At 42.2% G+C, this 17,455-nt stretch overlaps 1 protein-coding gene and 1 long non-coding RNA gene across 6 annotated transcripts in view; one reads left to right on the top strand and one right to left on the bottom strand.

The window, feature by feature from the left end:
- The window catches only part of LOC101744072 (NF-kappa-B essential modulator), a 39,221-nt gene that overhangs the window by 8,860 nt on the left and 12,906 nt on the right, over positions 1–17,455 (bottom strand). For all 5 annotated transcript variants that reach the window (XM_004924176.4, XM_012688737.4, XM_062674109.1 and 2 more), the window contains 10 exons: positions 16,667–16,777; positions 15,802–15,903; positions 15,231–15,359; positions 14,108–14,209; positions 12,212–12,339; positions 10,932–11,081; positions 4,150–4,237; positions 3,466–3,611; positions 2,107–2,218; positions 970–1,101 (listed from right to left, as the gene is read on the bottom strand). In XM_004924176.4, coding sequence (XP_004924233.1) covers positions 970–1,101; positions 2,107–2,218; positions 3,466–3,611; positions 4,150–4,237; positions 10,932–11,081; positions 12,212–12,339; positions 14,108–14,209; positions 15,231–15,359; positions 15,802–15,903; positions 16,667–16,777 — 1,200 coding nt within the window. The remainder of the gene's footprint in view (positions 1–969; positions 1,102–2,106; positions 2,219–3,465; positions 3,612–4,149; positions 4,238–10,931; positions 11,082–12,211; positions 12,340–14,107; positions 14,210–15,230; positions 15,360–15,801; positions 15,904–16,666; positions 16,778–17,455) is intronic.
- On the top strand, positions 5,245–10,234 carry LOC134200701 (uncharacterized). Its single transcript, XR_009975724.1, has 2 exons — positions 5,245–5,981; positions 10,103–10,234. It is a non-coding gene; the product is annotated as an uncharacterized LOC134200701 (long non-coding RNA).

Raw genomic sequence — 17,455 nt, 5'->3', positions numbered from 1 at the left:
GCCAAGAGCAACCGATTATGATGATTGTAACGTATTCTAAATTTATAATTCAAATTAGAGTTCCATTTTGAATTCCATTACTATAAAGTATAGAGATGTATTATTTAAAATTTTTGTCACACTCATACTGGTCTTTGTCGAACTATGTATAATATATATCACTAAGAAAAAACACATTGACATTTAAAAAAAAAAGATTAAAACACTTTGTAACTCTCAGTTCATCAGTTGATCAGTTACTATAAAATGATAAATGGAAAAATTTATAATCGAATTGGACAAAATTCACTTTTATTTATACGTATTTCTATAACTACGTATTTCGGTGCCAGTACTTTACTAACACAAATGAGCCAATAACTGTTTTATTAGTTGACCGGTTTCCAAAATTATTCCATATTGTTAATGTGGACCTTGGACTACAAAAACACATTAACTCGCATTGAAATAAGACGGACGGCTGAACGATAAAGCTTTTTAAAGCTAGTTGTAACAGCTCCATGGTAGTTCCAGATTTTATTCATTTATTGCTGACGGTTAGACGGATTAAGGATACTAGTACCCTCCCGGGCGGTCTCCTATTACTACCACCACCAGCGATCCCAATAAACCAGCTCACGGTCTTTTTGTTTTTTCCCTACCTATGTTGATAGCCTTGACAGGCTATTTCAGCTTCTCCTTAACGTGTAGGTGAGCTCACTGGGCTCAAACCAAGAATGTTGCTATCAGGCCCTATCAGGAGCAGTGCTTCGCAGAATCTACCACCGGATCGGAAACGCGACCCACTGAGAAGATCCGGCGAGAAACTCAGTGGGCTGTGTCTGTGGGTTAATTTACTCGTGACCGGTGCTTGTGGTAACCTAAAAGCACCGTTAGTGGATCGGGAGGATCCGTAATGACGTGTTTAGGGCGCTCCTTTTGTATCTCTATTACTGTGTTGCTGTCGAGTCTTACAGCGCACGAACTCACCATGTTGCCGGTGCTGGATGGGGGGGAGCGGGGGGAGGGCGCGGCGGGGCGGGGGGCGGCGGCGGAGGGCGCCGATCGCTTCGCTGTGGCCCTCTGGTAAACGTCCGAGTTCAGCCTCCGTACCTCGTCCAGCTGTCGATTAAACAAACGATATTTCTGAAACTACCCTCTTAAAGATTAAATATGGTGTAGGTGATGAACAACGTTACCGCGGTTCGGCACAATTCAACTAAAATTTTTTTTTATTGCTTCGAGGGTTGGACGAGCTCACAGCCCACCTGGTGTTAAGTGGTTACTGGAGCCCATAGACATCTACAAAATAATGTTAATCTAAGTGTTATATGTTAACGAATTGTTTGTTAATATACAAGTCACGCGTCACTTCCTTATCCATTCGGCATGATAGACCTCTTGTCTACTGGCGGTAGAACCTGTTGTGAGTCCACACAGGTAGGTACCGTGACCCTGTTTATTTGTGCCGTGAGGCAATAATGCGTTTCGGTTTGAAGGGTGGGGCAGCCGTTGTAAATGTCTATGAGCTCCGGTGACCACTTAACACCAGGTGGGCTGTACGCTCGTCCAGCCATCTATGCAATAAAAAATAAAAAAGCTGGCAGTAGGATCTCTTGTAAGTCCGCGCGGGTAGGTACCACCGCCCTACCTATTTCTGCCGTGAAGCAGTAATGCGTTTCGACTTCAATAGGAAATATATTCTGCTGGTGTCTATGAGTTCCGGTAGCCTCTTAACACTAGGTAGATTGGTTTTTTTTAATGCACTCAACCATCCAATCGAACTAACAATTAATTTGATCTCATCCTTAATCTGTTCTGCTCTCAATATTAGATCGAAAACAATAAAATTATTGTATCGGTGATTGATGCGTGTGCAAATCTTCAAGTTCATCGGACGTCTTGCAGTGTTCAAAGACTCCATACAAACAAACATACCGAGCTAATACTAAAGGCTCAAAAAACGGCCCGTACATAATCCTTCGAGCTAGTATGACATTTTTTTATTGCCCTTGTAGGCAGACGAGCATACGGCCCGCCTGATGGTGAGTGGTTACCGTCGCCCATGGACTTCAGCAATGCCAGGGCCAAGCCACTGCCCACAAAATTAATTGTAATCCCGTGTACCTGTTGCGTCAGCTCTTGGTTCATTCGTTGAGTTTTCCTGAGGTCCGTGAGCACGGTTTCCTTTTCACTGGCCATCTCTTGACGAGACTCTCGTTCCGCTTCGAAGTCGCTCCTGCAAGGAACCAGTCAGTGGTGTTACATATACTCCTCAACATTTATTTATTTATTTATTACACTTCATGTAAAATTTACATTGGCGGACTTAATGCCTAGGGCGTTCTCTACTAGTCAACCAAAGGTAGTGCAAAGTAAATAGTGGTAGGTGCAATGAAATTTATATTAAATTACAAATACATACAATTACATATAATAGTTTATACAGTATTAAAAGGAATATATTAATAAACTAGCTGACCTGGCAGACTTCGTAGTGCCTCAGTCGATAACTAAAATACCTAAACTTTTTTATAAAAGAAACTTAAAACAAAAAAAAGAGAAAAAACAAAATTGTTATTTTTATTTAATTCCGAGCATTTTCATATTTATCTACCTTTTAAACCTTCTCTAGACTTCCACAAATAATTCAAGACCAAAATTAACCAAATCGGTCCAGCCGTTCTCGAGGTTTAGCGAGACTAACGAACAGCAATTCATTTTTATATATATAGATAATAACGCAATATAAATAATAATGCAGACTAAGTCATTCCTGAATGCGTCGTCTCTATATAAAGACGATTTAAGGCTGAAACGCGGCAGAACAGAATTGGCTTGAGCAGCGGAAACGCACATTGTTTGTACTATTTCTTTAAAAAATAAACTCAGTGTCAGTCGCAGTTTCCTTTTTTAAAAAGAGCTCCCGGACCCGCCTCGTACGACCACACGGGGATAAAAGGACATGTCATGGCGCTTGTCCTTCTTCAAACGAGGCTTGCGGGGAGTACTTAATGGTAGGTAGTGGCTTGGCTATACCTCTGGCATTAACACTCACCATCAGATGGTCAGTATGCTTGTCTGCCTAATAGGGCAATAAAAAAAAATGAAAAAAAACTTTTAATTCAAATGATTAAATTTTTAATGGTATATCTATTGTATTTTATAGTATAAGTCGTTGTACATAAATAATATGCGCGTATTGTCTTGCTTTTGTATTTTTGTGTAATCTTAAATTTTTTAATTTCTCTATTTTTTCTCTTTCACTCTCTACTTATATGTGATTTTGATGGTGGAATTGATTTTTGTTTTAACTATTTTTTTAAATATCATTTTTGTATTGTACTGTTGGTTTTCAAATAAATAAATAAATATTCATAGCAGAAGTCATTGAAGGAGATCCTTTTTGTTACAACGCATGAATTAACCACGGTAATAACTCTTAATAAAACGAAGGCACCACCCGTGGCGCTTAACTAGACTTACTTGTATAACTCGAGTTGTGCTTTCAAAAGCTCCGTGTCCTCTTTCTCCTCCTTCAGCTTATCGATCTCAACTTTCAGCATCTGCAGCTCCTGTCCCCGGGCCACAAGCGCCGAGGTCAGCATCTCAATGTTGGGAGTTCCGGGATTCTAATAACGAATCGACATTGAACAAAACATTATAGGGGACAAATTTTTTTTCTTTTTATTGCTTATATGGGTGGACGAGTGTTAAGTGGTTACTGGAGCCCATAGACATGTACAACGTAAATGCGCCACCCACCTCGAGATATAAGTTCTAAGGTCTCAGTATAGTTACAACGGCTGCCCCACCCTTCAAACCGAAACGCATTACTGCTTCACGGCAGAAATAGGCAGGGCGGTGGTACCTACCCGTGCGGACTCACAAGAGGTCCTACCACCAGAAAAAAATGAAGGTGGCCAAAGGACATCACTGTAAGGTCTGTTCGGCGGAGGGGCAGAAGTGGTTTTCGCGAACTACTAATTAATTTTCCGCACTGATTTCTGCCCTAGCTTCGGTGTTCGTGTGATCGTTTTTTTTTATTGCAGACGAGCATACAGCCCATCTAATAGTGAGTGGTTACCGTCGCCCATGGACGTCAGCAATGCCAGGGGCAGAGTTAAGCCACTGCCAACAGACTCCGCGCTCGACAACTATATATCTCACCTTCGCTTCCTTGGCCTTGCTGTCGAGGATGTTACTACAATCTTTGAATATCCCTTCGAATATCGACAACGTCCCCCTTACTTGACCGCTGTGAACAAAACAAAATTATTGTAGCCAGTGAATAACGGCCACGGTGCGAAATATAAATCGCATTGCATACATGGGTGGACGAGCTCACGGCCCACCTGGTGTTAAGTGGATACCGGAGCCCATAGACATCTACAACGTAAATACCGCCACCCACAGGAGATATGAGTTCTAAGGTCTCAGGATAGTTACAACGGCAGAAATATGCAGGGTGGTTTATTGTATTGATGAGTAAACAAGCTCACGACCCATCTGGTGTTAAATGGATACTGGAGCCCATGGACATCTACAACGTAAAAGTCATCATCGCCACCTTGTGACATGAGTGGTTCTAAGGTCTCAGTTATTTTTTTACAGTACAACGGCTGCCCCACTCTTCAAACCGAAACGCATTACTGCTTCACCGGGAACTAGGCAGGATGGTGGTACCTACCCGTGCGGACTCACAAGACGTCCTACCACCAGTAAACAGTTACTACATAGACGGGTCAAAAAGATCACAGTCTAATTGGATACTGTCACCCTCCTTGAGACGTGAGTTAGGTATCTCAATAGTACGACTGCCCCTCCCATAAAACTAGAACACGTTATTTTTAAGCGACACAATAAGACAGGAGTAGTGAAATGAAATAGAGGCCTTTGCTTAGTCTACTCGCGCGCCGCCTGTCGTATATTTAACGGTACTATATTAGAAGGAGTTTTCTGAAGCCAATAACAATGAACACTTTTTACTGGCGGTAGGACCTCTTGTCAGTCCGCACGGGTAGGTACTACCACCCCGCCTATTTGTGCCGTGGAGCAGTAATGCGTTTCGGTTTGAAGGGCGAGGCAGCCGTTGTAACTATACTGAGATCTGAGAACCCATATCTCACGGTGACGCATTTACGTTGTAATTGTCTATGGGCTTCAGTAACCACTTGACACACCAGGTGGGCTGAGTAATATTTTTGTATAATTAGACGAGATAGAGCGAAATCAAACTTGTTGAACCGCTAATGAATATAAAACAATTATGCGTATATTGGGGCAGCGTTAACTAAATCTATTCGCTTAGTAGCTTTTTTTTTAAATATGGCAATTGACTTTTAACAACGCAGATGATGTTGCCAGTACCGTGTTTTTAAAAATCCTCGATTTTTATATGGATATGTACGTATTCTGTTAAAAGAATTTCATCCGAACAGACAAGCGTGTACCCCATGCCTCCATCTCTCCCATAGACAATTGATTGCTCAAAAGCATATTATGTGTTCCGTTTGACGTCCGAAGTCCATTATGAGAGTACATCGTATGATTTCCACTGCAGGTCGCTAAATTTGACTACTTCCGTTTCCTAAGTCCCATCTACAGCGCCCTCTATAACGTCTGGAACCGAACCAACAAGCAAAGACAAGCCGCCATATTTGTCATTGTTGCGTCGTTTTTTCCCACGTGCAGTCGTTAATATTTTAAGAAGTTAGTAATTTAAAATGTTATAAGCAACTTTCGAGATTTGAAGTAGAAAGTTTGTTTCAAACAAGTGTTATGATTATCTTCCGTTTCGTGAAACCTCCAAGGCTCTACAATGAGTGACGAGGTTATCGCGCCTTTCAAAGTAAAATTTAAGTGAGGATAGTTCTTCGATTTCTTCGGATATTTCTTCGGGTTCGTCGGAAAATAAAGACTAGGAACCAGCAAGAAAACTTCGAAAAAGTGACTGGTCGCGAGATCTGAATAAAAGGTTTGACTTACTGTCGCAATAATGGGTGAGTCATGTGAATAATATTTTAACTTCGAATCATGCTATTGCTGGTCGTGCACCAGTGGTCCCGCCTTTACACTTACAAATACCAACATCTTATAATAATAATGTCTGATCTGGTTTCAACTTCCAATCGAAATTAGACAACGACGAGTAGTTTTTACGTCTGCCACCAGACCGTCCGTTACCAGAAGCGGGTAGGTTTTGAAATTTGAGCATTTCTATAAAAGAACCAGATATGCAAAGATTTGACTACCCGACTTGGAACGCGGTGCAGTATTCGGAGGTTCAAAAAAAAAAAAAAAATGTTTTCCTGCGTTATCTAATGCTCTTTTGGCACAGAACGAATGCGTTATGCTGCCATACAAAACCTTGCCGACGGGTCAAATTCAGAGAATGTTCAGCTTAATACTTTTACGAAAAGTATAAACCGCTATTCGGTAACGATTTCGCCTATAAAAGTTTCTAACGATATCCATCAAATAATTTTCGGTAAGCGAGCCGAGGTTATACGATAGCGTCGTAGATACCTCATAAAGAAATTAAAGGATAGATATATCAGGGAAGATATAGAGAAAATATCTTCTTCTTGTGATTATATGTTTAACCCTAACTTATTATTGGCATATATACAGAAAATTGGTGGTATTGATAAATTACAAAAGCGGCACCGTCTGCTACTCGCATCCGGCCCGCATTGCCGGAACCCTCGGCTTGTACTGCCAATGCAAAGCCATGTCGAGGTAGGCCACATTCCAATACATCTAAAGAGGCCGAAAACAGATATTCTGAGCGATGTTATCCAAATAATTCCTCAGCAAGAAAAACGGGGGGAGGGGGAACAAGTACAAAGTGGAACGAAAATCAGGAAATAAAAATAAATTACTCAACAGCATTTTCAGGCGGATGTCTAAGACTATATCGAAACACCTGGACTCGATCCACCAAACGTAATATTGAAATTAATAATAACTTGATGTCAATCAAAATCCAAGATTTAATTCAATAGAGCTTTAGAACCCGCACCCCCGACACCGTCTTTCAGATTTCCTCTTTTCATACTTCCCAAGACCAATAAAAAATCGAACAATTTTCAACCTCAAGGCATTGAACAAGTACATGAAACAGTCTTTTTCACCTTTTCCACCATCGAGTTCCTAAGTTTTATAACAGATTGGAATGTCAAACTGGATTTGAGCCAGGCCTATTATCATCTATCAATGACGTTTCTCGGGATCAGTTATCAGGGTCGTCTACTTCAGATGATATGTCTGCCATTCGGCTTAGCTGCACCACCGCGGATTTTTGCTTCAGTGACAAACTAAATAGCCGAAATACTTCGCCAGAAGGGTCTGCGACTAGTGGTTATGTGCTTGTACACCAGGGCAGAACATCTCCCGCCATCGGAGCAAAGTTTATCCATATTATCTGGAACCGCTGCGTTCATTGACAGTGCGTTTCCAGAGGTCTTTTTTTGCCACGTACCAGCTGGCTATGGAATGAGCTCCCTCCACGGTGTTTCCCGAGCGCTATGACATGTCCTTCTTCAAACGAGGCTTGTGGAGAGAATTAAGCAGTAGGCAGCGGCTTGGCTCTGCCCCTGGCGTTGCTGAAGTATCGGCGACTGTAACTATTCACCTTCAGGTGGGCCGTATGCTCGTCTGCCTACAAGGGCAAAAGACTTGTTGAAATCTCAAGTAACTATACTGAGACCTTAGAACTCATATCTCAAGGTGGGTGGCGGCATTTACGCTGTAGATGTCTATGGCCTCCAGTAACCACTTAACACCAGGTAAGCTGTAAACTCGTCCACCCATCTAAGCAACCGGTTATGACACTGACGAGCTTGATAGACTTTCTGGGAATCGTATGGGACACCAAATCCAAGACAAAGTCCCTGCCCTAGAATTTGCTCGTGCGACTTACTGCCGGCGGTTGGAACCTAAAGCAGGCGCAAAGCCTCTTAGGAAATCTCAACTTTGCGACTTTCATCACCCACCGGGGAAAGTTGCTTTGCCGAGTCCTTGCAGTACCACAGCAACAAGCTCAGGAGGTATCCTCATTTACCAAAGCAGTATTCGGACGAGGTACGTACAGAGCTGGATTGGTGGTTAGAGAAAGTCAGTCAGAGCACACCAATTCATCCACAGAGAATGGCCACGAACCACGTCATCACCGACGCGTCGGACATTCAGTGGAGCCCTTGTAAACAACAGAACAGAATTTTCCTACATAAAGAACGAGGGAGGAACCCGGTCACGATAATTGCTAGATCTGACTGGAAAATTGCTTAACTTAATAGACCACATCAAAGTTGTACTTCTCCCTCACCACCTACCGGGACTGTACAACACTGAAGCCGATCACCTCTTACGCAATCGCGGCGGCTTGGAGTGGTATCTCACAGAAAAAGCAACTACTAGGCTATTCAGCCTGTGGGGAACTTGTTCGCGTCTCGGACCGCTCATGGATAAAAAACTATGTTTACCTCTTGTGAGTCCGCGCGAGTAGGTATTTTGCCCTGAAGCAGTGGTGCGTCTCGGTTTGAAGGGTGGGGCAGCCGTTGTAACTATACTTGAGACCTTAGATCTTATATCTCAAGGTGGGTGGCGCATTTACGTTCTAGACGTCTATGGGCTCCAGTGACCACTTAATACCAGGTGAGCTGTGAGCTCGTCCACCCATCAAAGCAAAACTCGAACGCCTGCCTTTACAACGCGTTCAGCAGATCTTGGCATTACTGACTAGCATGGCCGTTTCCGCCGCTCAGTCTGATATCCAGAGTGCTGGACCACCTCAACTCAACCTCAGGTCGGTACATACTAGTGGTACCCAAGTGCAAGAAGCCCCTGTGGAGGCCAGACCTGAAATCACCTGCCCTCAAGCGACTCAAGAAGCTCAGAGATCTGAACATCAGTCTGGTGGACACTGACAATGCTACCGCCAGGCTGTCAGCAATCTACACCTGGAAGCTTGGTTCATTTTGGGTGGGACACGCTGACAGGGACATGGACATCGGCAGGAGAGAAACTTACTATTATCGTGCTGGAGAGAGTCTACGATAAGAACATACGCCCCTATTTGGAATAAGGGGTAAGGTTTTGTCAAGAAAATGTATTAATTCTCGTGTACCCGAATTAGAAAATGTAGCTAGATTTCTCTGTTATCTGTATTTATCTCATGGTCTCTCCTACAGGACCATTCTAGTTTATAAGTCTGTTACATAGCGTCCGTTTGTGAAACTCTATCGGATATAAAAAATAGCTTCGAGCCCGACAGTGAAACATACTGAAATCTATTTCCTTGACAAAGCCTGCACCTTCTAAATTACTGATATTTGGGTCGAAAACTAATTGATCTTCACACCAACAGTCCAGTTGGACATTCGTGGCTGCTCCTGGCCAATTGATCATCGATGCAGTATACTGACTACGCAATCTAGTGAATATGACACTGCAAACCAGTGGGAATATTTAATCTATTCTTAGCAACTAAAGGCTCCACTAAGCCAGCTACTGCAGCGAGGATTAGTAGTTGGGTAAAAAGTCTTTTAGGAGACTCAGGTATTCAGGCCTCAGTTGGAAGCTGTAGAGCGGTGGTGAAAACTTTAAACTGGGTAGGAAATTACCAAATTAATGATATTTCAGCTAAAGATAACTGACAACATGAGCATACTTTTAGAAAGTTCTATCAAAAACTTATTATTAATGCATCAAACACTGATATAAATTCTGAGAAATCTTTCTCAGTATTTTCGTCCTAAATCTTATTAGGTCGATTTGAATTAAGTGGGTAATATTATACGGTTACCTTCAATTAATTTAAATTACGTGCTTAATTTAAGCTTTGCTTAATTAAACACAATAAGTCACATTGTTGCTTTTTAAATAAATATTATTTTATTTCAAATACAAGCCACCAGGAGATAACAAACAGTCTCTCATAATGGACTTCGGACGTCAAACGGAACACATAATATAGAAATTTTACCTTCCAATAAAATTTGTATTATGTTTCCTAAGACGTCCGAAGTCCAGATAATGTCTTCCTGGGGCTACATCCATCATTATGAGCCGAACAATGACAAATATGGCGGCTTGTCTTTGCTTGTTGGTTCGGTTCCAGACGTTATAGAGGGCGCTGTAGATGGGACTTAGGAAACGGAAGTAGTCAAATTTAGCGACCTGCAGTGGAAATCATACGATGTACTCTCATAATGGACTTCGGACGTCTTAGGAAACATAATACAAATTTTATTGGAAGGTAAAATTTCTATATTATGTTTTGGATTTCGCTATATTTTTGAAAGACGGAACCTTCTGCTTTAATGTATACATATAAATAAAATTGGTGTGTCTGTTTGTAATATTGAAATGGCCGCTTTTTACTACATGCATATGAATATATATACGGTACATATACTAAAATAACATTTTTTACAATTTTTGTCTGTCTGTTTATTCCGGCTTATCTCTGGAACGGCTGGACCGATTTTGACGGGACTTTCACTGATAGGTAGTTGATAATATAAGGAGTAACTTAGGCTACTTTTTTTAGACTAGCTTCGCTCAGCGGCTTCACCCACGGTACGACAATAGGCGCGGGTAGCATTGCGGGACTCAGCTAGTTCAACATATATTAGTTTTCCAGCACAGAGTATTTATATAATTGGTTAGCTACATGAGATTTGCACATCAAAGTGTGACGTCATGTGATGTTTCGGTTTGAAGGGTGGAGCAGGCGTTGTAACTATACTGAGACCTTAGAACTTATATCTCAAGGTGGTGGCGCATTTACGTTGTAGATGTCCATGGGCTCCAGTAACTACTAAACACGAGGCGGGCCGTGAGCTCATCCACCCATCTAAGCAATAAAAAAAAATCTAGTTGCTATGACGTATTCTTTATGTGAAGAGTCTCCCGAGTGAAGCTAAGTAATAAGAGTGTGATCTCACATGTTGCTGAGCACGGCGCTGTGCTGCTTCTCCAGCTGCTGCTTGAGCTCGGCGAGCCCGGCGCGCAGCTGCCCCGCCGAGCAACGGCCCAGCTCCAGGTCGCTCAGACTGCCCAGCAGCCCCACCGTCTCCGCCAGGCTGTCGGAGAGCCTGCAACAAATCAATAGTACGCATCAGTACCGTCTGGACATCTACCCCTTTTTACGAAAATTGCGCGGAGGGAGGGGTATAAAATTTCCCACACTTATAGAGAATATAGTGAAGGAGTGCAAAATGCTATTTTTTTTTAAACCCTGCTTTATTTTATACTAATATTATAAAGCTGAAGAGTTTGTTTGTTTGAACGCGCTAATCTCAGGAATTACTGGTTCGATTTGAAAAATTATTTCAGTGTTAGATAGCCTATTTATTGAGGAAGGCTATAGGCTAAATTACATCACGGTAAGACCAATACAAGTGGAGCACTAATAAATAATGTTTCAAAATAGGGGTTTAAATAGCTCGTTAACATTCTATAATTCAAAAATATTTTCACTTTTTACGTAAATGAAGTGGGGGGTAAAATTTAGCGTACTGCCAAAGTAGCGATGCACCAGTGTTCGAATCCCGCAGGCGGGTACCAATTTTTCTAATGAATTACGTACTCAACAAATATTCACGATTGACTTCCACAGTGAAGGAATAATATCGTGTAATAAAAATCAAACCCGCTAAATTATAATTTGCGCAATTACTGGTAGTAGGACCTCTTGTGAGTCCGCAGGGGTGGTCCCGCTTATTTCTGCCGGTAAGCAGCCGGTTTGAAGGGTAGGGCAGCCGTTGTAACTATACTTGAGACATTAGAACTTATGTCTAAGGGCTTCGGTAACCACTTAACCTCCAGGTGGGCTATGAGCTTCTCCACCCATTTAAGAAAAAAAAAAAAACTCGCAGCTAACTTAGTGTTCAATGGTTACCGGAGCTTATAGACATCGACGACGCACTCACCTCCAGACACGAGCTCTAAACCTCAAGTTTGTTGAAGTATGCAACGAAAAACAAGACATAACAGTCGGGGAATTAGTAAAGTTATATATCGTAGACCGGTACTCATTGACCTCTAAACATTCACTGTGAGAACTAATGATTAATAAATGCATCTCAAAAAAAGCTGTAGACGATGCGTATGTTCACGGGCGCGCACAGACAGCCTGTCCCTCGATTCGTGAACGCTTTCATCTCATCTCAAGCATGGAACCAAATCGCTTCCGCTTATGACATGAGCCAGTAGGAGCACTCACCCGTATATTAGCACGTTGAGCAGCTCAGCTAGATGCTTCAAGGTTCTGTCGTACAGCTTCACGTTCGCGTTGACGTTGGACTGGTCAGACTCCGCCGCGCCGCACGATATCCGAGCGGGCTGGAACACCTGACCGACAAGTGACCTTCAGACATCCGTGACGTCAACAAATGTTTCATTTTTCTAAATTCAAAAAGTCGTCAAGGGTCAGCAATAACGCACGTAACCGCCTTAAGAGATGAGGTCGCATTAGAAAAATAGCTACTTTAGTTAAGCGCGACAATTTTTCGGCAGATATATTAGAGATGCCGTCAAATGCCGTATGCGGTAGGCAGCGGCTTCGATCTGCCCCTGGCATTGCTGAAGTCCATGGGCGACGGTAACCACTCACCATCAGGTGGGGGGCCGTATGAACGTCTGCCTACAGCCTACAAGGGCAATAAAAAAAAAACCGACAAGTGACCTTCGGACATCCGTGACGTCAAGAAATGTATTTTTTTCTAAATTCACAAAGTCGTCAAGGATCAGCGACAACGTACATGACCGCCTTAAGAAATGAGATGGCGTTAGAACAATATCTACTTTAGTTAAGCGCGACAGTTTTGCGGCAGATATATTAGAGGTGCCGTCAAACCAACAAGTGACCTTCAGACATCCGTGACGTCAAGAAATGTAATTTTTTTTATTCAAGGAGTCGTCAAGGGTTAGCGACAACGCACGTGACCGCCTTAAGACATGAGGTCGCATTAGAACATCCTTTCCCAAAGTGGGCGATAACGCCCCCCTGTGGGCACTGCAGGCCTAAAGAGGGGCGGTTTGACATCCTGAAAAAAGAATAGGGGCGTTGTGTAGAGGCTTGGGAGGCGATATGTGATTTCATTTAGGAGGACTCTTAGACACCGAATAAGCTGTAGTACTTTTTTAGTAGGTTAAAAAAGGAGGGCGCTAAAAAATAATTTATTATAAAATGGGCAGTAGATAAAATAAGTTGGAAATCCCTGCATTAGAACAATAGCTACTTTAGTTAAGCGCGACAGTTTTGCGGCAGATATCGGTGAGATCAAGGTGCCGTCAATCAGGTATAAACAACGCATTTTTTTTTTGGTTTGCATACATATCGGCGCAATACTGCTATTTACTTAACTAAGATTGGTTAATATTAACTGTTTCCTTAAATGTCAAAATTGTTGGTTAAACGCTTGTTTGAGACAGAAACTAGCCTCAATTTTCTACTATAAATACGAGTGGCCATTGTAGCACAACCTCACCAGGTTAGAGCTCTTTGAGCTCACTTACTCGTTCGGCGACGCTGGCATAGCTAAACGCGTCATTACGGATCCTCCCGATCCATTAATGGCGCTTTTAGGTACCTCAAGCACCGGTCACGAGTAAATTAACCCACAGATACAGCCCACTGAGTTTCTCCCGGCTCTTCTCAGTGGATCGCGTTTCCGATCCGGTGTTAGATTCTACGAAGCACGGCTCTTGCTAGGGCTAGTGTTAGCAACACTTCGGTTTGAGCCCCGTGAACTCATCTACACGTTAAGGCGAAGCTGAAATAGCCTCTCAAGGCTATCAGCATAGGTAGGGGAAAAAAAAGACCGTGAGCTGGTTTATTGGTATCGCCGGTGGTGGTAGTATTAAGAGACCGCCCTACTACCATCATTAACTCGTCTAACCGTCAGCAATAATCGTTTCCGATCCGGTAATAGATTCTGCGAAGCACTGCTCTTGCTAAGGCCAGTGTTAGCAACACACCCGGTTTGAGCCCCGTGAGCGCATAGCCTCTCAAGGCAAATTTTAAACTTTAAATAGTTCTCCTGTGAAGTTGCACAATAATTTCGCTTAAACCAAATATCCTTTCACCGGTCGATATGTTTAAACTGTTGCCACTTACAATGGTCGATGCCTCCTTGAGTTTATTCTGCAGGTCCTGTATCTGATCCTTGTACACTTTAACGGTTTCGTTCGCGTCGGACTTGTGCTTGCTGAACTGCAGCTGAAAAGTAAACAAGCATAATTAAGTAAAACGATTACGATAGTATTCATTTTTTTTTTTGTTTCTATTGACTTCGAGGGGTTTTTTATTGCTTAGATGGATAGACGAACTCACAGCCCAACTGGTGTTAAGTGGTTACAGGAGCCCATAGACATCTACAGCGTAGACGCGCCAACCACCTTGAGATACAAGTTCTAAAGTCTCAGTATAGTTAGGGTCACGCTAGATTCACCGAGCGAGTAGGTGAGCTCACGGGGCTCTAAGCTGAGGGCGTTGCTAACACTATCAACAGCAGTGCTTCGCAGAATCTACCACCGGATCGGAAACGCGACCCACTGAGAAGATCTGACGAGAAACTCAGTGGGCTGTGTCTGAGGGTTGTTTGTTTGATAAAAACTCGTTATTTTTTCTCCTACCGACGCCGAAAGTTCAATTTTGCTCCCGCTGTACAGGGAAGAAAGTGTAACTTTTTCTCCCTGGGTACAAGTGCGCATGCGCGTCAGTGTCTACGTCTGCTCTCAAGCACCTAAAGTTCTCCGCCATTGTTGCGCTCGGGTAATTTGCAATATTGTGCTTAGTGTAAAAGTGAATCAAACAAAAGGCAATAAAATTTAATAGTGAAGTATTAAACAAAGATGAGTTCATCAGACAGTTCTTATTCAATTAGTAGTAGTTTATTTAAAAATTAAAAAACAGTTAAATTGTTGCTTTATGAGTTTCTAACTATCCCCTACCAGGGCTTCGCCCCTGGACCCCGGCTCGGTACTCCACGAACTTTCGGCCTGGTAGGAGAAAAAATAGTATGTGCATCGCGGGAAAAAAGTAAGACATCTCATCCTGCGTGTTTGCCATTTTACACGCGAGAGGAAATGTCCTACTTTTCTCCCTTGGTGCACAATGTACTATTTAACATATTTACATTTTGTTGTGGGTTAATTTACTCGCCAAGCCCTTCGTCGCAAGCGACAGGTTCGACAATTCTGAATTTCAATTAAGCTCTCCTACTCGGCCTGCGTCATACCTTCACGTTCTCCAGATCCAAAATCTTCAGCTGCGCGGTCTTGAGCTCGTTCTGCAACATCGCTATCTTGTTCTGCAGCTGCTGTATCGTGACGTCACGTCGCTTCACTTCCTCTAACGACACGCTCGTCTGGAAGTCAAAAAGCGTTAAATAGTTTTTCGTAAAAAGCGTGGGGTGCTTTTCAGGAGATTATTCAAATAACCCTTCTACGCATATCTGTTCATAAAATATTCATAACTACTGATACCATGCACCCCACGCTTTTTTTACAATAAAATCATTTTTTCTTACACTATTTTTAATTCAAATTTATTTTCTATTTTTCAGTTGGTTTTTCTATAAAAGCGTATTTTCTTAGTTTTTTCAAAGCTATTATTTATTTTAAATTTTTTAGTTGAATTTCAACTTATTCAGTTTTTTTTTTATCATTGAATTGTCACCGGTCCTTAATAAGTATACCAAATTTCGAATTAATACGACGTTTTGAAGGGGGGTCAAAATCATGTTCAAAGATTCCGTTACATACATACGTCTGAAGCTAATAAAAGCGTATTAAATTAGAGCTACTTACGTCTCCGCTGACCGCTTGCAGCTGGTCCTTAAGCTGCTTGATCGTGAAGCTTAGTTTCTCGGTTTCAAGCGCGTGCTCAGTCTCCCGGCTCAACATTTGAAGCTATAAAATAAAAATTTGGGACGTACTGATTATTATAAAATCGATTTTAGCGACACAGATCGTAATCGATTTAAATATATTTTTATTTAATTTATATAATATATTTTGTACACACAGCTGTTAGAAGAAACACGACAATAAGGACATAGAGTACAAGGGCACTACTTATTTCATGTTGAAATCTCTTCTAGGAGGCCCGCAGAAGGAAAGAAGAATTACGAACGCAAACCTTTAATGTGTTTGTTTATTGTAGACAAATGCGACGAATTTTAGAATTTAAGTACAACTACAAGTTTTTTAAATAACTTATTTAAGAATAAATGTTAGTGCCATAGTCGAGATGGCATGAAAACAATATTCGTAAATTCGCAGAAGTGGTCCAGAGAGAAAATCTAATTTTATGGTTCTGAATTCGCCATTGGTTTGGTATTAATTGAGTGACAATAAGACTTACTCTGGCCGTCGCTAAACTAAAATACGATACTTGGATGAACGAGCTGGGTGAAACCGCCTGGTGTTAAGTGGTTACCGGACACCACATTGAAACATGAAGTCAATTTTTCTTACCTACGCTGATAGTCTTGAGAGACCATATCAGCGTCACCGGGCGAGTCCAAAACATGAGGTCAAGATCTCGTTTGAGCTGTACAATGGCTCGCCACACTTCAAGCTGGGGGGCGGTGGGGGGCGTTGGGGGGCGGTGGGGGGCGTTGGGGGAGGGGAGGACTTGTCGTTGACATTATGGACGTTGCGACTAAATTACCTCGACCCGTTTCAGTTTCTCCTTCAAGTCGTCCCTCTCCTTGGACGTTGCGTCAACTATATGCTCCAGGGACTCCTTCTGCCAGGTCAGTTTCTCATTCTCAACTATAACCTGCAAGATGTAGCAAGCGAATAACAATTATACTGTATGTATGTATGTATGCATTAAGTTGAGTAAACTTAATAAACGCCATTAAAAACCCAAATATGGCGTAATATTTTCATAGAAGGTACGCGAATAGAAAAATGTATGACTGTAGGCGCGGTGGCGGAGCGGCCATTCCCTGGAACCCACTTCATTGGAGTAAAAGTTACTTGACTACGATTACCTCAGTTTTCTTTATACAACCTCTGTGTCTAGAAGATTCTAATGTATTAGTTATTAGAGGAATAGAAGCGATTTTCCAATTTTAACTTGGACGGTTTTAGCTAGTTCAGAGTCCACCTCGTCGTCGTGGCCTAAAGGATAAAATGTCCGGTGCATTCGTATTGAGCAATGTACCGGTGTTCGAATCTCAGGCGGGTACCAATTTTTCTAATGAAATACGTACTCAACAAATGTTCACGATTGACTTCCACGGTGAAGGAATAGCATCGTGTAATAAAAATCAAACCCGCAAAATTATAATTTGCGTAATTACTGGTGGTAGGGTCTCTTGTGAGTCCGCGCGGGTAGGTACCACCACCTCGCCTATTTCTGCCGTGAAGCAGTAATGCGTTTCGGCTTGAAGGGTGGGGCAGCCGTACTGAGACCTTAGAACTTTATCTCAAGGTGGGTGGCGTATTTAAG

The sequence above is a fragment of the Bombyx mori genome, chromosome 19, assembly GCF_030269925.1.
Source record: "Bombyx mori chromosome 19, ASM3026992v2".
NCBI lineage: Eukaryota > Metazoa > Arthropoda > Insecta > Lepidoptera > Bombycidae > Bombyx > Bombyx mori.
The sequence above is the reverse complement of the archived record's forward strand: the minus strand, read 5'-3'. Positions and strand labels throughout refer to the sequence as shown.